The sequence below is a fragment of the Cardiocondyla obscurior genome, linkage group LG09 (assembly GCF_019399895.1).
Source record: "Cardiocondyla obscurior isolate alpha-2009 linkage group LG09, Cobs3.1, whole genome shotgun sequence".
Taxonomy (NCBI): domain Eukaryota; kingdom Metazoa; phylum Arthropoda; class Insecta; order Hymenoptera; family Formicidae; genus Cardiocondyla; species Cardiocondyla obscurior.
The window spans coordinates 6,951,683-6,975,383 of record NC_091872.1 but is presented as its reverse complement, the minus strand read 5'-3'; the positions used below and the strand labels follow the sequence as shown (position 1 = coordinate 6,975,383).

The 23,701-nt window shown below is 39.7% G+C and overlaps 1 protein-coding gene across 1 annotated transcript in view; it reads right to left on the bottom strand.

Moving 5' to 3' along the window:
* The window catches only part of Phlpp (PH domain leucine-rich repeat protein phosphatase), a 67,924-nt gene that overhangs the window by 31,496 nt on the left and 12,727 nt on the right, over positions 1-23,701 (bottom strand). Inside the window, exons 2-4 of the mRNA XM_070661293.1 lie at positions 19,001-19,154; positions 13,556-13,690; positions 7,939-8,174 (exon numbers count right to left, since the gene is read on the bottom strand). Coding sequence (XP_070517394.1) covers positions 7,939-8,174; positions 13,556-13,690; positions 19,001-19,154 — 525 coding nt within the window. The remainder of the gene's footprint in view (positions 1-7,938; positions 8,175-13,555; positions 13,691-19,000; positions 19,155-23,701) is intronic.

The following is a 23,701-nucleotide window of genomic DNA, read 5'->3' as shown; positions in this document are numbered from 1 at the left end:
AAGGGAAAGCTGGAATAGCGAAGCAAGCGTTGTAACCGGCAACTTTTGTGAAGTGCCTCTCGGCGATTAAGGGAAAACTTTCGCGATTTACAGTGGATTCCGAAGAGAGCCGCAGACCTCGGCGGCCCGATCGGCGATTTACGGCCGAAATCGTTATTTGAACTTTATGTCTTTCTCAACGAGTTTCAAAATGTAGATGGATTTAAGCGGGAAATGTACTCGTTCAGTCGCGATAAAAGATAAGCAAGATTGTTGCGAAAAAACACGAATGCACCAACGTTTTAAGGTCGCTTTCAACTTCCTGCTAAATTTATTTGTGAGATAAACATGTATCTGAAAGTTGAAACAACTTGCTCTTAAGTATGAGTTATCTTTTTCATCGATCCAAAGTAATTTGCGATTTTATCGGTACCGATTGTCTCGAAGAGTTTCTTTCTGAAATAATTTATTCGGCTGTTTTTTTTTTTTTTTTTTCTTTAATAAGAGCCGTTACCCTTCGAATTTATTTCCACAGAGAAAAGTGAATTAATACGCATCGCTAGCGTTTATTATTTTTTCACGCTGCCTCGAGTAATTAATGTGTCAATTTCGGACCCTCTGGATTTTTCCCGAGTTCCCAGTGATGAATGCTTAAAAACAGTCAGCCTTAATTTCGAGTCCCTCGCAGGGCTAATCACCGCCATCCTCCGAGGCAGCTCTCCCTTTTCGAGTGCGTGAGAAATTAGAGCAGCGCTCTTATCCCTCGAGTACGATTTTTCTCCGGCGTTATTCCGTCCCTTTACTCTCCCTCGAAGAATCGTCGTCGGATACTCGTGGAACCGCGCGATTATAAAAATTTCGCGAGTAACGAAGGTGAAATTATTACCCCGTGCGTTTAACATTCGGCGTACCGTAAAACTGCGCACTGACTTGCAAGAAGGTAAAAGGGATCAGGCTTGTAAATTAGCGTTTTGTCGTGTCGCGCTACCTGCACTTGGCGAGAAGTAATTCGAGCCTGAATCGCAATTTCGCGGTGATATTCAAGTTAAACACGCACCCGGCGTAAGAGCGGCTTCGCGCACGCCGTCGCGGCAAAAATCGACCTGCAATACAAATTGCAGTATTAATTCCGCGTAATAACATCGCGGCAAATGAGTCCATTTAGCATTTCGTGTTTGCAAGCAAGTTTAGGATCGACAAAGCGCGCGCCAATTACATTCGTGTGCGCGTAGATGAATCAAAGCACGAGTACGGCGTTTTAATGTGTTTAGCGATTATCCTGTTTAGTGCGAAACAATTTACATTATATTATATTACTGTAACATAGAAGATTAAATCACCATATTTGATAATGCACGTTACGGGATACGTCATAATTGGGGTAATGAAAGTCGACGGTAATTAATTACTCGAAACTATCGAGTTTCGCTTGAATTACAAATCAGAAATTATTAAAAAAAAAAAAATTGTATTATTTCTCGATTTGGTATTGCAAAGGGTGTAAAATTATCATATTAAAAAAAAAGTTGTATCCAAGTTAAAATTAAAAAAAAAAATTAAGCACCGTAAATTAATTTTTTAAAAAAAGAATTTTAGAACATTTTATTTTTTCGTAATATAATTTAATTATAACGGTATTGTAATATTTGCTAATGTTTTTTTCTTTTTTTTTTTACAAAGTAATCAACCATACTTCTTTTCATTATTTTTCTCATCAAACAATTAATTATTCATACACTTTTCAAAACTAACTATTAATAATCGAACTATTATTCTTCATTTCGCTGCAGAATCGACGTTTAAGAACGCGGTGTCATCAGCCATTGTTCATGCACCTTTGACCCATTGATTCCTTAATGAAGTAATTAATTATTTGCGCTTTCATCGCGACAGTCGTCAAATCGTCGCCGAATCAGATTTATCTTTACCGTTTCGTGCGCCGTTAATTAATCTTCCTCGTTGCTATTCGCGATTTCATCGTAAAAAGCGACGCTACGAGATTGATCACCGCTACCCGTGCAGCAATCATCTCTCATAATCCACTGCCGTTCCCGAGCCTCTTATAATTTCCGGTTAACGATTCGGTCGTCGGTACATTATTGCCGAGTGTACAGTGGATTTTACGCGACGTATTCGACTGTTTTCGCGTATAATAACAGCGTGTCTGTTTTTTTATCTCTTTTTTTTATCGAATAAACCGCGCGTCGTTGCAAAATTAATTTTAACGGAGGTCGATTTCACGCAGCATCATGTTCGCGACAATAGAATTGTTATGCAAAGAAAAATAAATGATTAAAGGATCCCAACGCAACGTGTTGAGAGAAAGAAATGTCTCTCCGTGCAAATATCTTTGCGCATTTTTGCTCTCGCCACACTTTGTTTTTTCGTTTTCCTTTTTTCTTACTGAATTTAATATTTTTCGCCGCAAATTTTTTTTAAATTCTTCGAAACGGATTGATTTCGATTTAAATATATAACTATAAAATTATATTAATCAGATTTAATTACGTTACGATTGAAATTTAAAATCGATTACATTAATTATTTTGCAACTATATAATTTTAATAAAATAGAATTTAAAATTCAGATTTATGGTTTTAGATTAAACATATTGAAAATAAATACTTTGTCTCTTTTTTTTTACTTTTTTAGTTTCGCGTTTGCTTCACTTTAAACTTAATATCTCCACTTTCAAATATATGTATATAATTTTTAATTTAACCGTACTTACGCTATTGGGAAAAATTATATTGGGTTTGTTTTGCTCTGTATATTAACGCATACATTAAAATAAAGTGACTGTTGCAAATAAATTGCTAAAACTCGTTTTATATGACAGGAGCTCAACGGCCATTTCTGTTTATTAAATTGTTTTTAATAAAGATCGATTTTACGCGTTAGTTATATTGCAAACAGAAATCGCAATATTAAAAAGTTGCAACAATACGCGTCGAGAGAGATGAATTTTTTAATGGAAATGTACCGACAGGTGTATCGAAGTAAAATAATATTCGTAGTTGCAAATAACGTCTGAATCATGTTTGTGTAATATCGGATAGAATACACTACAGATTATTATTATTTTATATTTTGTAAAAACGGCCAGGTAGGAATGACAATGTGGCAAGACCAAGAATTTTCGTGAGCTTAATTACGAAGTGATCAAGTAAGAGAACTCGCTAAAATACACTAAAAAAAAAGAAAAATTATATCCACGTAAATTACGAAATATAATAAATGTAAACTTGAACTGAAAAAATTCAGTGATACTACACAGCTAAAAGTTTCAAGAAAACTTTTTTACTAAATGCGCGAATATTAAAAAAAAAAATCATGTAATTTTACAAAAATTTTGTATAAAACTACGTGAACTTTTTATATTTACAAACTTAATTAATAATAAATTTCTTACAACTGTTACTTGCGCGAATTTACTGAATTTTCACGGCGTACTTTTACATTTTTACAGTTTATTGATAATTTGCATGTAACTTTTTTTTTTTTTTTGCACCGCACAATCAGATTTCCGGGACGTTTCGCGCAGGCAGACTCCATAGATATCCGATCAGTGATGTTTAATTCCAGCTGCGGATGTAGCGAATACGGGGAATACGATTAATTAATGAGACGATGACACGTAACTACGTAGAGATACGTGGCGCGGCGTACCATTGTGGTCAATGCGTTCCGTTGACACGCGCGAACGCATCTCGCATAGAACGCGCGGATAATCAGATTGGGAAGTATCATCTGTTGTATCGAATCGCATTTGTTTGTTTTCCATTTTTTTCCACCCCTGTTGTCCCTGTCAAACAGAGCAGCGCGATAAATTTACCTGTGCGACTGGAATGCCGATCGTCCGTCACCGGGCGAATGTAATCGAATATTCGGACACATCGCTATTAATCGGACTTCGCGTTTTAAATTCCATGAATTTAATGGACCTTCCGTCGCATAAGCAATCAGTTTTCCATTTTTTTTCTCTTTTTTTTTTCTTTTTTTGCAAAAATTTACAAACACACGCAATTCGACACATAAAACATTTCCTTTCTTTATTAAAAAAAATTTTTCTTTTAATAAAATACGATTTTTATTTCGTTATTTACTTTTCATCGATGAAAATCGAACGTTTCCGAAAGCTGTTATTAGTTTTACGGATAAGGCAAGTGAATAATTTGCTGACGTACCTCTAATCTAAAATTTGCGAATTAATCTTGTAAAATAATTAAGTATTGATTTGACGAACCGAGGGAATATCGAAAATGTCAAGGAAATAAGTAGCCTGCATGTCGCTCAGACTTGTCATAGAATCAATCGTTTAAAACGTTTCGCTCTTATTAAGTAAATAATGACGTTCCACTGCAAAACGTCACGGTCCACTCGATCGTGTCATCGGCATGCCGTATTCAAGAAAATTGTTTCATTATCTGATACGTGCTTGAAAATAATTCAGTTTGACACAAGCAAAACTCGCCGGTGAATGCTAAATAAAGGACGGATGACAATACCGCGAATTAAATGATAAATCCACAGTTAACCTCTCGCTTTCGTAAAAAAAATATGTATATAAATAAATTAATGTTTTAAGGTTATTAATTCAACGAAAAAAAATATTCAATTTAACTTAATTAAATTAATTGTACAATCATATTCCTAGTTGTGAATTTTAAAAATAAATTTATGTAGAAGATAGCAAATACAGCGACGAAAAATCTTGCTAAAGAATTTTAATACGTACGTATTAATTTTATTATTTCTATTTTTTAACACGTGCGCGAATGTGTTTTTTTCCCGTGCAAAATCGACGCAATAACGAAACAAAGGGAAGACTTTGAAAAGGTCGAAAATGTGAGCCGACATTCTGAAAATTTCGTCCATCATTCATCGCACGACAATACATTAGCGGAAAATTCGACGGACGGATTAAACGTGATCGCCGTGCATTTCACCGATGTAATAACAGGAGGTTCGCGGTGGCGGGCAATGCATTTGCGCCATCGAGAAAAGCGGCAAAATACTACGTGCAATGAATAATTCAAGGCGAGCGGAAGAGAGAGATAGGGCGGAAAAGAGAGAGAGAGAGCGAGAGAATAATCGAGGGAAAAAGGGAGACAAGCCGCGTCTCGTATTTGTACGACTGATCGCTGAATATTTAGCGACATGTTTATCCAAATCGTGATCTCGCGTTCTGGGCCAGATCACGTACGCCTCGGCATACTTGCTTACTGCACACGCTGCGGACAAAACGCGTTCCGTATGTACCAAAATGCTCCTTTCCTTCTCATAAAATAATTTCTAAACAATATGCAGCCATATAATATATAGTAATTTTAAATATAAAAAAAAAAATTTTTTATTTAATATAAAAATATATTTAATATTTTTAACTATTATCAAAATAATTCTAATTATTTTCAATTGATGTAATTGACAAATCTTCGTAGATATCCGCGTGGCAATAAAATCGCGGTCTAAATTCTCCGGTCCAGCTAATGCAGACGCGTTTTAATATTCTCGAAACACGGCCAAGTTATTGAAAGATTTGAATGTTGCTTCGTTCGAGACGTCGACTGTTTAAACTCCACCGTAGTGCGGTACTGCGGTTACGAGTTGCAGAAAAAAAGAAGAAAAAAGAAAAAAAAAAAAAAAGAAAGAAATACCCTTCTGACTGCGTTATTACTATTTTTTGCTGGAAAAAATCGAGCAGGATCGCCGATAATGTCGCGAATGTTGACCGTCGTTCGGCCGTAACGGAAACGGCGTGTGTGCCATCGTTCCTTATCCTCTCCCATGAACCTCTCTACCCTCCCCTTCATCGCATTCAGATATTAAAGTTTGTTCATCGTGATTTCATATTCAGGGTGTGCCTCTAGGCCAATGTTTGCGCCATTTCGGATTCCGCTCGCTAGCCGTTCTCTTTTCTTTCAACCTCGAACCGTTCTCAGCCTCTCCGCTCGGCGCCGCGAATCTTTTCAGCCGCGGTGTCGCCCGACTCGCGAGATGAACGGGGGGAAAGGGATTGTCCTTTGATTTCGCTGGCGCTTTAACCGCACCGCTGCCGTCTCTCAAAGGCTCAGAAAAATCGACCGATCCGCGGAGTTATTGAAAATTGAACGTCTATTTGTCGCAGCCGGGAAATTCGCCAGCGACGCCAACGGGAAATCTGCCCTTTCTTCTTTCGCCGCGCTGCATGAAATCTCTAATTGTAAACGGTACACGTGCACACGCATTCGCGTTTATTAAACGGCATACACGGGCCGCGCGCGCGATGAAGAGACATTTCAGCAAACTAATGCAACCTTTGTGGGACACCGGATTGCCATAGAACGTATCGGACAGCTTTCCGCTGTCCTTTTTGTCGGCTGGTGATTCCATTAGAGTCCATCAAAACGCCTATGTTTGTCCTCATTTGCATCGGGCCGCCGAGTCCGACAATACACAATTCTAATTCACCGCGCTGTCCGTCGCTGTGTAACGACATTATCGGGCCCCCCCGTCCGCGCCTTCATCTCCCCCCGCACGACATAATTTCCATGTTACTGCTCGCCGCTTCTGCATTGACGTTCCATCTATTCCTTTCGAGATACGCCCCGGCGTGCCTCGGAATATTACCTATTCGAAATATTATCGCCGCATGACCTATTTGCGCGCCCCTTTCCCACCCCGGGTTGCACGGAGAATGCCCGGGACAAAGATGCTGCCCGGAAGAAAAGACTGTTCTCCTTTCGAAAATACGTCTGATCCTGAATATTGAAATAATACGCGGTGGCTTTATCACTCACGTCAAAGCTCTGATAATTCTCACCATCAACGTCATTCTATAATCCCAGTCCTATCCTCGGGAAACGTTGACGACCGAGTAACCCTCACGCGGGCGAGACTAGGCGTTTTGGGCGCAAATGGATAAGGAACTAGAGCGTCGTGTAAATACTTGCTCGCACCAAGTTTTACAAGTCCCCGTCGTTAGATAAGATATAAATTTACATTGGCAAGGAATAATTATCTTACACCAGGGAAGGATATCAGGTTTATACTTAATATTTAATAATGTTTTCGAAGCGAGAGGGATTAGTTTCCTTAAACTCCTTAAAGTGAAATTACTTAATTTTTAATGAGTCGGAGAAAATTTATTATTTATGCCGATGAGTAATTTGAAATGTATCTCCGAAGAAATAAAGTTTCCTTACACGCGGACCCTGAGCGTTTTAAATATTAACTCGCCGCGCGCTGGCCGTGTCAACGTCGGTCCCGCTTATCTTCGAGAAGCTATGCAAGATTCAGCTTGTCCGAGCTCGTTGCATGAGAATCGTTCATTTTCCCGAGAAAATACGCCCGCTCAAAGAGGAGCCCCGAGAATCGGTTTCAGCTGCGAGAGCTTAAACTTTAAGGCGAGCGAAATTGTAGGGCAAACATCTAGCCACGGCAAAGCGCACGGCCTTTGGGAAAATGGATTCGTCTATTCTTATTTCGATATATACGCATCACCCGAGTTTATTTATCATAACAGCGGAGTTTTATTAAAAAATTGAAAGTAAACAGCATTTGTAACGATAGATTTCCGGGGGGAAACTTCAGAAAACGTCAGAAATTTAATTTCCAGGCTGGTCGACAAAAATCTTAACAAAATTAGCGTTGGTATTTAAATTAAGCTACTGTAAATTAAAACTGATGCAATTCTTTTGACGAGAACAATGTGACAAATTAAATAATTTTTTACTCCGGCAAATGTTCCGATAATTGAATCAAAAATAATAATCGAAAATTCTAAGATAATAAATAATTCCAAAAAATTATCGCATTTCCCTTAATCGAATTAGCTACCAATTCAGTCGCTCGTGGCGCGTCACATTTTCCCCTTCGAAAGAACGATACCTTCTCGAACGTTTCCTGCATTTTGTCAGAAATAGTCGCGAGATATTTTCTCGATCTCGCGCGAAAGAACGGCACGGGTCGTTTACCTTTTTGATCCAGCCTTTCCAGAGGTCCCGATCCCAGGGATGATGGAAGCCCAGATACAGATGCCTGGTTTCGCGATGGTGACTCTCTTCGGGGTGTTGGCTCACATGGCACTGTTGAGTGACCCTGGGAAACCCAGTGACACGCAAAACGAGTTTTCCCAGACGTGACGGTGCATAGCATACCGCGCCACCTCCGCCACCCAGCTCCATCCATTCTGCTCGCGATTCCGGACAAGCTGGGGGAAAACGCGTTTGTCTCGTTATTTATCAGCTCTTTGATAAATTGAGAATACGTACGGTCGCGGTTACGACGACAGCGCAAGAAGCGTCACAGGCGTGCGATAGAAAGCGGTGAAGTAAACCATTTTTTTCCGGATAATAATAAAAAGAAAAAAAAATAAAAGAAAAAAAAAGTAAGAAAAAGTAAACGACGGATTTTTTATTATTAAGAAAAAATTTTATAAATGCAATTTATCGTGTTTTCCTAATTCAATTGATTCTGGTCGAAGAACCACACGGCGAATGGTCAAGGCTCCCTTCGTTTATTCGCGCTGACGGATTTTTGACGCGTCCCAGCGAAACCGTCCCTCATAGTGTACGCGGCATTTAACTTCAACTTTTAGGACACACGTTGACACGTATCGACGTGGACGTTTTAACGCCTCGACTTCTACAAAGCCCTCCCCTTCCCCTGATACGTTTTAGGCACACGCGACGCGGAGGGACGACTCCATTTCTTGTCCCGAGGTCTAATTACGTCCGAGCCATGTCGGGAATGCCGGCCAGCCATTGATATTCCGATGACGGCCGGTTACATTCCACGGCGTCGGCTTTCGGGAGAACATCTATCACTGGCCCGGTATGCCCTCGCGGACACAAACGCCGTCGGGTATTATCGAATTTTTGCCCGTCCCCCGGGAAAAACAGAGCCAGACGCTTCCGGCGATCCGATACAAAATTTATCCGGAGCGACGGATCGCGAAATACCGGGAGACGTTATATCGAGACCAAACAGACGGTTGCATAATCATTACATTAGAGAGGGAATTCCTTTTCGGAATCTCAAAAGGTTCGCCAGCACCTTCCCGCAAAAGTACACGCTTAAATTACTAAATTCTGAAACGTCACGAGATTCTCGGATTACGCGAGAATTTTGCGAGGTATGCGTCAAGGAAAATTATGTATTTCTTTATGTTTCTCTTTATACTATTATCTTAATTACTACGAACGACTGCGTCCGAGCTTTATTATAAGCTAAAAATTGCGTTAGTTCGCGTAAATAATATGCTGCCAGTGTTTCATTATTAATTGCGTAAGTATAAAATTCATGTAATTTTACACGTAATTTTTAAAAAGTTACATAATTTTTTTTTAAATCAACATTTAATAATGAAATTCTTCCAGCTATTATTCATTTACCGATCTTTTCTTTACTGTGTAATTTTACACGCAACCTTCTTTTTTTTTTACATCGCACACATTTACGTCTTCTCTTCTTCGTATCTTTTCGCAAACAGGACATAGCGAAAGAATCGGGTCTTATCTCTACGTAATCCTTATCAGCTTGTGCAAACGTGCGTCCTCATGCTCGGCTGAATAATCCGTTAAAAATAATTAAAAAAAAAAAATTAAATAAAAGCTACAGAGGTGTGGCAGATTTTTAAACTATCACTCAGAGGGAATTGAAAATCGTGCCGCACGATACTTGTCACGGTTTCATAAAACGCGACGCGAGAACGATCGCGTTTTCCTATTGTTCTCGAATTGCGGTGCCAAGCGTCGGAAAATAGTTGCGGCCGGCAATACTTTGTTTCAGTTGTTAAACGATACGGCGAGTACGACGCGGCTGGCATCGTTTCCCGATGAGACTGCTGCGCTGCCGTATAACTAATTTCCGGACTGGCTCGAAAACTAAACGTCCTGGGAAGTTCTTGCTAGTAGCTCATTAAGTTAGATTCTAACAAGTTTAACGTATTTCGCTAACTTTGTGTGGGGACGAGTAGAATGGGCATTTAAACAAGGGTAGATCGAGTGGAATTTTATTTCCAAGAGTACGCAAAGTCACGATTTCTTTGAAAAGAATCTTACATATAATATTAAAAAAAAGTATTTCTTATAAAATTATTAACGTAAGGCGTTAAATTTTGTTCTTTTTTTCTTTTCTAAGAAATTAAGCTGCTTAAAAAATATTCTCTCGTAAAATATAAAAATGTTTAAGTATCTCCAAGTACTGCGAGTTTAATTAAGGTCAATAGATTTTATACATAATTATATTAAATATAAAATAATTTAATATCAATTATTTAATATTAATTATTTAATATCACTTATTTAACGTAATATAAAATTATATTAAAATATTGTTATCGTTATTATACGCGTATAATATTATATTTGAAACATTAATATTCCCTCTGCGAGTTCGAGATTTCAGTTTTTTTTTTTTTTTTTTTTTTTTTTAAACGCTTAAATCAAAAGATGTACACTGAGGAGATTGTTTAATTTTTTCCGTCGCGGGTTCAACGACACCAAAAAGGATCAGGCGTTTGTTTGTATACGCGGCAGAGAAATCGCCAAATATTCATTTCCGAATCGCAGAATTCCGGGCAATTCCTAATTGAAGCCGGCGGTAGCCGCAGCTTAAATCAGCAAATGCCGGCCGAGGCTGGTCAGTTTCTGGAATAGCCGCCATTCTACGTCCATGCTAGATTGTGGTTCCATTTGCAAGATACGTATCGAGCAGCGAGCAATTTCCTAACAGCGATGCGCGGTGTGTATGCAAAGTCCTGGCGCAGTCTCGCGATATTCCAACCCGTTGCGATGAATGAGGCATCGCCGAATGTCGAAAAGTGGATCAAAAAGTCTCACAAAGCTTTCCAAAGTATCATTAACATTTCCAATCAAACGCGAGAGAATCAATGTCAAATAATAAATTAACGTCGCGAAACTCACGTTTAAGCTTGTAAAATTTTGAAATTATAACGCCGCGGGTGTCCAGTTTTTGGAGAACCGTCCGGAAAAAAAAGAAAGAAAGGGGGAAAAAAAAAAGAAAATAGATATGAGCTTATCGGTGAAGGAACCGTGCGGTGGACAAACACTTTCGAAACGCGCGCGTGACTGGCTATGCAGATGCCGAGATCAGAAGGCTGTTTGACCAGGAGGACCGGGAACGATACGGATGTTCTAGCCGCCGTCACGTTTGCCGGATACGAATCTCCGAGCGACGACTGAGAGGTAACGACCGGGAAGTCCGGCGGTCCCGGGGAAGTTGTTCGCTGTTGATTCAGCACCGGGCGGCGATGGCGAACACCTGTTACCGGCGCTATCTCGGGTTTAATCAAGGTCCTGTGCTCCCGTAGGGGCGACTACGAACGCGGCTCTCTAACTGACGTGATGCCGCGGGATGGCTGGGTTTAGCGCGTCGTTGAGCGCTTACGGGACACGCTCGTTAAAATCGACTACCGACCGTCCGGCGATATTTGGGTCACCCACGGAACGTCATTCAACATACGCTTCTCTATCGCGCCTGCAGCATTGAAATAAAAGCACGGCGTGCACAAGTTTATGAAACTAATTTGATAGCGTTTTCGGGGAAGGGGGGGGGAGGGATCAAAATGTTGCTCGTTACGCCACGGTTTGTGTCCAGAATACACCAGAGAGTACGGAAAAGTTCGAAACTTTAGATAAAAGGCTCCGTTCGCATTAACGTTAGATTTTAAATTGGAATTACGAAGAAAGCCGCGATGAAAATTTTGCGCCGTGGGTTTCGCATTTAAAACCAGAATTCCGCACGGCGATAATTTGAAAAGACAAATCAAAAAAGATGGACATAAATAATTTTGTAATATTAAAAGAGAAAAAGGGAAAGTTTCAAATATTTTTATATCGACTTGAATTTCTTTTAAACAAGATCGCCAATTAATTTTCACCGCGCGATCAAAAAAGTTCCTACAAGTTCCCTTTTTTTTTTTTTTTTTAAATAAATTAACTAATTTTTGTTTAGTTCTCGTAATACTGAATTTTTTAAAAAGTTATTTATTACATGTTTTATATTAAAAAGAAGATAGATTTCGAAATAAAAATTCCGGGTGTAAAATATACGCGGGAAAATTTCGGCGCAACCGGTATCGCGAGCGACATGGTGTACGCTGCTCACGCTGTCAATTTACTGTTAAATAATTCCACCCGTTTTCAGCGGGCGAGCCGAAGTGAAATATCGATTGCCTAATTTTATGGTGGCTCGAACGGGGGCGCCGATTTAAACGTGCGAAATCGCGGAAATCGAAATTCCGCAGGCGCTCTCGGCGTCATCGTTGTTTTGTTAGGAGTAATAAGGGGTCATTGGCCATCTCGTCGTTGACGTCGCTCGTACATTTACGGTTTAAAAAATGCCGAATGTGTTTGAATATCCCGCGAAGGTGAACGATTCAATTCTAGTCACGTACCACAAAGTTGTGTTCGAGTTCGTTGCCATTTGGTAAAAAAAAAAGAAAAAAAAAAGAAAAGAAAAGAAAGGAAAGAAAAAAATCTGAGTCAATGGTCTAAAGACTGAAGATAAATGCGTGGAAATGAAATAGGTAATGCATAGTCAAATGTTTAAAAAAAACCCTATTTTCTTAGATAATAACAGTTTAATTTTTAATACTTAGGCAATAATTTTTAATTTATATTTCTTGATTAAATAAATAATAATTACAATTACTTAAAAAATTTATGTTATGACAATTAGAATCTATTTAATATATGGAGATGAAATAATTAAATTTTTGCCTCGTACGCGAAAGTACACAAGCTGCTTCGTGCAAACACTCGACGTTTAAACGTGTATTTCTTAACAAATTAAACAAGTTCGTTAAACTACTGTGCTTTATTAGAGCGGAGAAGAACGTGCGGCGCGTTCTATTTATAAAAATTCCAACGGCATCCCATTTATTTCAATTCGATATATATTATCTGTGCTGTAAATACTGTTGTTGTTACGCGAGTGACGCTATTTTTCTTTCGCGCGATAGCGACGGAACCGTATCTGAATGTTCGGCGACGTAATTGTACGTCAGGACGATAAATCCTTGCGGCCGAAGAAATTCTTGATCCACGGCACGCATCCTGTTCGGTGACAGGATCGTTCTAACAGAAGGATAAGGGACGGACATAGATAAATCATGGTGTTTCGGGAGTTGGGACGGGAAGCGGGGCGATAGAAAGATATCTGCGGGGTTGATCTGCAATATTTTCCTCCTCAGCAGCTTTGTCTTTTCGAAAAGTTGTCGCTAGGCTTTGCGATTATTCACGCGAGAAAAACAATTTTACAAATTTAAGATTTAAAGTCAAACCAGAATATCTACGAATCGCAGCAGTCTCAGAAATCGTCTTTGCTCCCGAAAGACTTTCGGGACGCGTTTCAATTAAGAGTGACGTCTTAATGCGTTTCTATTTTATCGAGACTAATTTTACAAATCCCTTTGGGATTCGATAAATCACGGTGGAACGGGAGATAAATACTATCGAATCGTTGTCAATGTTTGACGAAGGCTCAGGGGTTGTTTCCTGCCCGCGCGCTTTTGTCTCGAATTTTCTTATCGCGGGGATTGGCAGACTTCGCGAGCAGAACACTTACCTGGATATAGGAAAAGCCTGGAGCCGATGACGGCCAGGGGTCGTCGCTTCCACTGAGGAAAAACCAGGCCCTTCAACACCAACGCGTAGCCGCAATGGCTGTATCCCACCAGATCTAGTAATGGCGATGCGGGTCCTGGCAAAAGCGGAAAAAGATAAAGCGGTGAATAAGTACGGCTTTAATCAACGCGCGGACAATTCAAGCGGCGCCCTTTAAAAGCGGACACCCTTTGGGATCAAAGGATTAAACTTCTGATACGATATCGCGAATTTTTTTATACGAAGAGCAAACTTAAATATATTAAACTGTACATATAATACATAAATTAAAAATAAATAATTATATAAATAAAATAAAATAATTAAATTGCTGACCAAGTAGGTGTAATACATTACGCTTCGTTACGGTTATAAAAAAAAAAAGAAAAAAAAACGTTACGCGAAATAATAAGAAATACGAGTTTTGTGTTATAAAATATTTGTCCCTTTCCTTATATCATTTCCGAAAATATACCGATCTCATTCGGAACTGCTCACATATACCACGGCGCGCGCAATTTTTCATTGCATATGCAGTGGTAAACGGCGCGCGGCGAAATTGAGTTACGTTTACAAATAGGAGCGCGAATTCCCAGAGAGTTTTGCGGACTATACGCGACACGCGAATCAAAATGTTGTTCTTTTTTTTTTTTTTTTTTTTTTCGACTCATTGTGTAACGATACGTACCTCTAAACGTTTCCGAGATGTAAAACCGTCATGAAGCTAACGCGTGAAAAGTATCCGATGTCGTATCGCTCTCGGCTTTCAAATAACACTTTTTTTTTAACGGCAATTTTTCAACAGCAATGTTTCAGCACGCTGATCAAATATAGAGTATAAATGGCGTTCTGGTTATCGCAGTGTTTTGAAATAAAGCTCTCGCGAGAGCGCAGGGAATTTAAGGCTCTATTACGCCAACTGAGCGCGCAAAGGATACAAATGTTATTGACGATTCTATTTTAAAAACATATTTCAAACTCGTTTAAAAAAAAAATATGCGAGAAAAAAAAAAAAACGTTTCGGACGGACTGCGCTTCCAAGTTTTTACAAAAGCAGGCTTCGAAAGATCAATACGCGTAGCTGGCGGGGAAAACGAGCGCGCAAGAAATCTCCGTTGTCAGGTGGGAGGGAGGGAGATGGAGGAAAAAAAGCAATTATTACCGAGCGCATGATATTTCCTTGCGGATGTGTAAATATCAGACTACATCGCCGTCGGCGAGAAACGCTCGCGAGCACTGCCCTCGCCATCTCCGCGATAAAATCCAATAAATCGCGCGCGGTTATTAAAGCCGGCGTGCGTGAGCTTTATTGCGACTGGAAAATGCCGCGATACGAACAATATTCAGCAATTTCAAAGGGAAAGCGATTTATTATGAGAGCGTGGGTTTTACTATTTTGTTAAATAAAAAAATAGAAGGCACGACTGATACGCTGAATCTGGTTCGCGGCGATCAACGGCGGCCGCGATCCGCTTTGGACGTAGGACGCAAATTAATACGACATTGTATCCCGATGCGGTTAAAATCTTGAATAAAAAAACTTTTTTTTCTTTGTTAAAATTAAAATTCTCGAATCTGATTGTCGGATATTATCTGAGCAAAGCCGCTTATTCGTCCGTCTTGTAATTACTTTGAGCTGAATAGACCGTTTACAATGCAAAATTATTAAATTATTGTCAATTCTAAATAACTCCGCAAAGTAAAATACGCGTTTTAATATTTATTCATACATTTTACAATATTTCTTTTCAGAGATGTATCGAATAAAAGTTTAATCGCAGATTTAGCCGCAATAATCTAAAACCTATTCGCTTCCTAAAGCGGATTAATTTGCCTCTTAATCGTCAGTGCCTCGACTTTGTTGCCGCGGGAAATTACAAGCGAGAGCATAGGAACGCGATATAATCGCTGTTTAACGTTTTGGCTTATGTTAGCTAGGCGGGTGGTCGCATGCCAGGGGTGCAGGCTGTAGCGCGAGCGTGCACTTCCGGTACTTCCGGCCAGGAAACTCTCAGTCGTTAGCGGTTATTATGCTTAAATATGCTGGCGCCGGCGGCGTCGCGCTCCTGTCCGATATATTTGCCGTTTTAACGTTCGGTTCTGACCGTGTCAACGTGACCCCCGCGTCGTAATCTCGCCCCAATTCTGCACCATGAAACATCAAACGGCACGTGAACGCGCGATACCGCCGCCGGATCCGCAATCGCGGACGTAAAGTGGAAGAATTTATGTCGGGACGCGTAAACAAGTGCGCGAGATAATGCTCAGATAACTCGAATACTTGGCGTTTCTGCTGCAGATTTGTAGCGAATATCGTTCGGACCGTCCGATATTTTACATGAAAATATTGCGCAAAAATTTTTCAGGTGTCGCAAATTTATTGCAAATTTTTCTATTATTTTTTGAAAGGGACAAGGGTTTCTAGAATACTGATTGTCACACGCGCGCACTTTGTAGTGGCGTGAATTATAAATTCCGCCCGTGCCATTCAGATCGATTAAACGCGAAACGTATGCGACAGCTTTCGTTAATTATTTGTCCACGTCAGTCAATTTTTCACACCTATGATTCTTTCCGTAACTGCGAGATCGTTAGTTTCTTTTTTTTTTTTTTTTTTTTTGATCCACGCATACTTTTTCAAATTTATGTATTTACAAGGTACTACACACGAGTTGGAATTTTTATGTTTTAGTTTAATGTATAAAGTATAACTTTAACTGAAAAATAAATACGAGCGAAATACGCATCTCGTATATTCGAAGGAATGATTCGTGGATCTTTCTCTTTTTGAAAAATAAAAAGAAGAGTTCCGGAAAGAATCTGGAAATTTATCTTTAAAAAAAAAAAAAAAAAAAACAAAATGTAAAAAAACAACAATAAAGCTTATGCGCAACTTTCGATACGCGAGTACATAAATTTCGAGTTTAAAAATATTTTTTATCGTGAAAAATCTGAGTCGACGCGCTTTAAAGGTCTGTTTCCCTGTTTCCCCATCAATCGTATCTCTGCCGGCCTCGCGAGCCTCCCCCTGAATTTTACATATCTCGATCAAATAAACAACGAGTATACATAAAATAAAAACGTAAAAAACAAAAAAAAAAAAATAAAAAAATAATAAAACGCAGCCTCATACACTCAAACGCGGCAAGTGTTTACCGTTGCTAGTTTTTCCGGTGTATCAGTCCGGCGGAAAACAGAGCGCGAACGTCTCTCAAACTAGAATATCAATCACCGGGAGTGTCCAATATCGCCTAGTCCAGCAGGGAAATGCGAACACGCCGGCGTTTCCCGGTGCTCGTGGAAATCGACGAGCCCGATAACGCGCAGCTGTAAACGGGAGTCAAAGCGTGCGGGGCTAATTTTCCAAGGCGTGTTGAAAGCGAAGGGAAGATGACTAGAGGCTCCGCGGAAAGACGAGAATCACCGCGACCTCTCTCAACTTATATTTCCGAAAGCGTGCAGGCGGGGTGTTAGCGCCGTGAGAGCAAATCGAGGATAAATTATCTCACCGGGCCGTTAAAACCGTAATTACGGTTAAAGGCAATCGTCCGTTGGAAAAGCTTTCGCGAAAACGCTCGCGCAAAAGAGGGAATATAAAAAGTAAAAATAATCTCGAGGAGGCGAGGGAATAAATACAGCCTCGCGACGGCGACGACGACGACGACGACGACGGTGCACGCGCGCAACACACTTTAACTTAATTAACTCAGCTAAATTGCGCTTCACGTAAGTTACGTAATGCGCCTTGAGTTTATATCGCCGGCGACCGGGCGGCGCACAGAGGCGCCCTGAAATTGCTCATTAATAGCGGCAATAACGTTATAATTAGCGGAGCACGCGCGCGCGCGCGCCCGTCGAGTCCGCCCCGGTGTTTCGGATGCCTCTGCAGAGCGAGATCGCTCGCGAAAGTACCCACTTACGGCCGTCGACACAACGGCCAACTCCCGTTCGGGACGATTCGCCTAAATGGAATGTCTCCTAAGGCGACTCCAGTCCGAGCCGCGCCAGGGCGAAAACGCCGGGTAGGAAAACTGGAACGGAAGTTTCGCCTCCGTAATAACTGTGATGTGATGCTGTAACGCGGGAGTGGGACGCGATTATTATACAGGTATTATACTCCTGAGCCGGTGAAGCGCGGCTGTTTATGGAGGCCACTCTTCCCTCTTTCGCCACGAAAAAGAGTCGAAGAAACGCGTTACGTTTATTTCCACCGCGCTCTTTACGCTGAAAAAGTAACTGAACTAATTACGTAAAAAGACGGCGTTTTTATAAAAATGTGAAATATCTCTTTAATACTAGCGCAATTAATACCCGATAAGATTTTTGCGGCTGTTGTACATTTTCTATTTTTTGCAGTATAATTTTACGTCTATTAAAGTGGTATTTATTCGCAATCTTAGCAAACACAGAATATTACCGCGACGTTGGAACGTTGTCGTAATATTGTTGCATTATTCCAGTGTTTGCTGGGACGTGCTGTTCCTTTTTAATATCTTTTTTTTTTTTTTTTTTTTACGTTTATGTGATTAATTTGCGCGTAATGACGCGCGGAAATATTTCGATTGACTTTCTGGGAGCCGTCAGGCACGCGTGATTCTTCACCTCGCTAAACCGCTTGAGTTCGCGTAATCAATAGACACGCCACTTACAATTAGCCAGACCGCGCGTCGCGCTAATTAATCATCACGGCTCGGCGCGTGAAGGTTAAGACGACGGGGATTAGATGGGCGCGCGCGATTCTCGCAAAAGTTGTTCGCGAGTGCCGGCTGACGAGGAGACAGCCGAGATGACGAAGTGCTTAACTAACGCAATTAGCTTGCAGAAGGTGACGCGCGTCGGGCCCGCCGAGAATGTAGTCGAGATGTAACGAAATCCGGCACGCTTTGTAATTACCAAGATTCGGATTTACGCGGTGTAATAAAAGGGCGTTAAATGTGTGGACATATACATGCGCGTGTACGCGAGACTCGACGGAATTAATTGATCCCTCAAGTAGAGCCATTCATTAGCCGTAATATAAATTAGTAAATGAAAATCTAAAGACAGCTGTTTCAACTTTTAGGCAAATATACGTATGCTTGCGATATATGACTTAAACAAATGTTTTATTGTAATATTATTATTATTATTAATTATTATATTTATTATATCGTTATTAATTTTTTCTTTTTAACTGCGTAAATTGTAAAATAACCGGAAGTAATCTCTGAACAATAAATAATTTATAAAATAATTGAGATAATGGATAAAGAGTAACCGTTTCTGTGAGGGTTTTATAAAGTCCTAATTGTTCGAAATAAATTATTTAAAATAAAAAATAAAAAAAATTTAATGCACAACTATGAAAGGAATCTTCACAATGACTTGCGCGGCGAATCATACATATAGTCTCATAATTCAGACTTACCCACGTGAAAACCGATGAGATGTCTGAGTTCTGGATCAACTCCCAGACGAGCGCGTCGGGATACGTCCTGGTAACCCAGCCTTTGAAGAAATTGATCTTGAATCTCCAGCGGTTTCTCTTGGGATGCCAACCTCCTACCTGGCTCACCGCCATACTGGCATATAAATTCATGAAATGTTTATTTTAACAACGGGCAAGAAGTGGAACGATGAACGTCAGCGCATTGAGGGAAGAATAAAAATCGCGCGGATAGGAACGAATATTAAAACGAGAGAAGATAAAAATGCAAAAGAAGTAATGCGAATTTTAGGTAAAATGTATAAAAGTAGATTAAAATAAATCAAGTGTTTCAAATACATTTCTATTATTTCATGCTAATTTTCTTTCGTTCTACAACGCTAAGTATTTTAATCGATGGAATTAATACTCTTTAATAATAGAAATATTTTTAGTAATAAAAGCCTAATGAATGGATTTTAATGCCACGGGCACAACTATTTCACCAGCGTTTCACGAAGGTCTCAATTAATTATTAAGATCAAAGGTATTTTCTCAGAAAACAAAATTTCTCGTTTCTGCTAATTAAGAAAATATTTTAGCACAGTAACTCTTTGGATCTTGTTATTTTCTTATTCGCGCGCGGTCAAATGTTTTTCCACACGGTCATTTCTTCCACCGATAACATTTCACCGGTAACGTATTACGATGTTCTTGAAAATTGTGGCAAAAATTTAATTGCAAAATTAATTAATGTGATACGCAACAATAGAAACGTAGCGGATTAAAATGAAATAAAATAAAGTGAAGAGCGGGGGCCAGATAATAGAGGCATATATTCTGCATATAATTAATTCGTAGTGAATCCACCATTAATCACAAATCGAGTTACTCGATAATTTATTACTGTTAATTAAAAGATTACAAGAAAAATAAAAATTATAAAAAGTTAAAACTTTGATTGAAATTGAAGTACATTATTAAGTAATATTTTAAAGAATTTATATCGCGTTTAATTGACAATTAAATAAATTATCGTGCAAAAATTAATACATTCAAATTTATTATTAGCAGTTATTTATTATAATATTTTTAAAAAACCTATTTAAGTACGTATATCATTGAGTTGTGTAATAACTAAAATTAAAGTATTAAAAAAAAACATTAATAAATAAAATATAAAACATTCAAGACTCTTAAATTTTCTAGAAAAAAAAAAAAAAAAAAAAAAAACCTTATTTAATAGATAAGTTTCAATTGTAACATATCGATTTCCACGACACAAATTAATGTGAGGAATTGAAATATTAATTAAAAACGCAATGAATTGCCGGAATGAGTTCAAATGTGACGTACAGTAAATTTAAATATATCGCAATACTTTTATTCGTATAACGAAAACGTCGATAGAATCTTGTTAAAGGAATAAATTAAAATACTTGTATGTATAGTGTGGGATTATTGGTGAACCGATAATTAATACACATTTATTAATATAAGCTACAAAGAGAGAATTTCATCTTTTCTCTTTCACGTTTTTACGCCGACTCGCTGCTAATATCTGAACACGCCTTGATTTCTCTCTCTAATTTATCTATTTTTTTTATTTATATGTAATCTAAGTCTTTTAATTAATAATCCAACAGTAATATTAAACGACTAATGTGACTCGAAAATAATATTATGTATCCGACTACACATAAGCGTTAAAAGTTTCGATATATTTTCGAAAAACGTGCTCCTGTCTCGGGCTCGTTATCGCTTTGCCGACTCTGTGAAATACTCATGCGGAAAGTCTTCATTCTATTTTGAACGCCGGTACGTTTTGAGAATTTCCGGCAGTTTCCAAGTTTCAGATCGGCCGTCGAGAGCGACAGATTCTAGGAGAACTCGTCCACCGGATCGCCGAGCCGGGGGCTTTCAACGTCACGTCAATCGCGAACTTTCCCGGGGAAAAAGTCGTACTTCGGTCAAACACCCCTTTTACTTAGCAATCGCTCAAACTTCGGGCGACTACGATCTTCGCGCGGGAGTTCTTTGCCGCTTCGCTAAATCGTTTCGACGTCTCGCGACCCACTCGCTGCCGACTTCCTTCCGTTTTTTCGGCAGAGCGCCGGCTATTTCACGCGGAATATGACGTCTTCTCGAAAGCTACGTGGTCTACATAACCGTTGCCCTCGATAATTCTCGCTATTTATCCCTCAATTTGATTTTTTTTTCTCCTATGAAATATAAATTCTATGAAATATATAAAACCTACAAATTATCGATCTTATATATTTTTCACCAAAAGATCATTATAATCTAATACTTAAATTCTGTATTAGATTCATACATTCGGCGATCTATTTGCATAAGCTCGATCTGCATGATTTCGCGCGTGTCGGAACACCCGAGGAGCTCGCAACAAAATGAGAACCGCCATTCAAAATGCATTAGAGCGGCGTATATACCCGAATCGCCCGGTATAGTCCTTCGATAATTCCGTAATCTGGGAAACGGTTTTAATTTCGCGAGATAAAACGGCACGTCGTGCCCGACGGAGCAGGGGGAGACATTAGTCGTGACATATGCGCCATAAAAAATTGTAATTCCGGAAAGTGGCCTCTAAATAATAACCCGGTTAGCCGCAGGGGTGAGGAGATTAATCATGCCACGCAATAAATAGCGGGCGAACGCCGTCGCTCGTGTATATCATCGCCGGCGCGTTGGATTTTCTAATTTTTGCCTCGGGTAATTCCAAATAATCTCGGCAATTTCTACGCGAGCTTACAGGCTTTTCGGAATAACGACGTCGCTCTGCGAATTGTCTTAAACGCCGCGTCTCGATAACAACGTCATCGTATCGTATTCCCCTCCCCCTTTTTAATTGCTATTGCGCTCCATGCACGTGCCCTGATTTATTTTTAATTGATTTTTAGTTGACTTTCAGTTGATTTTAACCTGATTTTTCTTCTGCGGGTATTATTCAATTGATTACCTACAAAAGATTTGTAAAACGCAACTAGGCACAAAGGTCCGGTGTAATCGAAAACGGCAAAATTGCCGTACAAGTTTCATTTCTCTTTCCGCCCGGAGAGAAATTGTTCAATCTCTTTTCCAAAGAACTATGACGTTCTAACTGTATTTAAATTAAAGCTAAACTTTAAAAAAAAAAAAAAAAAAAAACATTTATTCTTCCACGCATTCGCTGTGCTCTCATGCACGCGAGTCACGTATATGTATCAAACGTAAACACAAAAGTGTGTGCGTGTGCGTGTAAAAATATTATTTTTCACAAGCTTCAGTCTTTAGAAAAAAAAAAAAAAAATCGTCAAACGAGATTCGTATTGATACAATATCAGCAGCGTTGGAAATTTATTTTTAATATTGATACCCGTCGTTATTTGACGCTCTCAGCGCAAAAGTTCCCGGTGATTTGTAAAATAAAAATATAGATTGCGTCGGCGGGAAATCGTCGGCGAAACATTATTTTATTCGATTTCTAGAATAGAAGCTCGTTCACGTGCCGAAATTGAGTTTTGCCACACACTTGCAGCGCCGTCGCGTATCTAACAGGACACTCGAACGTTGCGTGAAAGTTGATTTTCCCGTTAAGTCATGCGGATGTTTTCCCCCTCCCCCGCCCCCGGTCGTTCTTTTGTAATTTGATATAGAACCCACGCGCGCGGTATCGTTCGGAACGAGAGCCGGGGCAAAAGGAAAATCATTTGAAAACGTTCGCAGAGAGAGAGAGAGAGAGAGAGAGCGAAGCGAGATGAAACGACATCTCTCTGCAAAAAGGGTGTGCCATTAATGAAGAGAGCGTAATTAAAGACTTGAATACTTTCGCATCGCGCGAATAATCATATTTCTTCGTGAGGCATCTCGCTCCACTCACCCGGGCATGAATTTTCGAGCCGCTCGCCGCGATTCCGTGGATTTAGAAATTAATTGCCACCGCCGAGAAGTCGACGGCAGCTCGTCGAAGTCCGAAGATCTCGAGGCGGCGGCGCTTTTTCCCCTCCTTTGACTCTCGGATTTATCTCTTCTCGCTCGTTACGTTACCTTTAGCGCCGCGTTAAATATTATTGATCCTTAATTGCGCGAAATACATAAGCTGAAATCCTCATCTAAACTACGTACTCATTTATAAGTGACAATTTACGAAATTAATTCGATGAAATTTGTTATTTCGATGAGAAATACATTTCGGTCCTAACTCGGCTTTTATTTGCAATTAACATAAGCCAATTGCGCACGTGCTCTGCGTTGTTTATTAAACAGGCGGGCGTTTATTTCTTTCCTCACATTTCTCTTCGCCATTTTTCCATTTACCGGGCGTATCTCTTACGCGGGGAAAACTAATGCACTGTACGGCGAAATATATGCGAATACAAAGCTGCATATTTCACGTGACGTTATTATGAACGTGCCGTTCAGCGCGAAGTGTCGGCGAAAAATCTCACCAATGCGTCTTAACGGCGGTGTCCGCGAGGTCCGGCGCTTCCTCACGTCGTAAAATCCTCATTTGTTACGATTTAGAGACTTGTAAGTAACGCTCCAAACAATGTAGGGGGGGAATGAGGAGGAGAGAACGGCCGTCCTCCCGCGACTGGTCGAGTATGAATTTTCGCGTGAACTTGCAACCAGCGGCATTCGCGTAAATTAAAGTTAAATTGGAATCGGCCAGCTCAGCCCCGAAATTCATTTTGATTCCCTGCT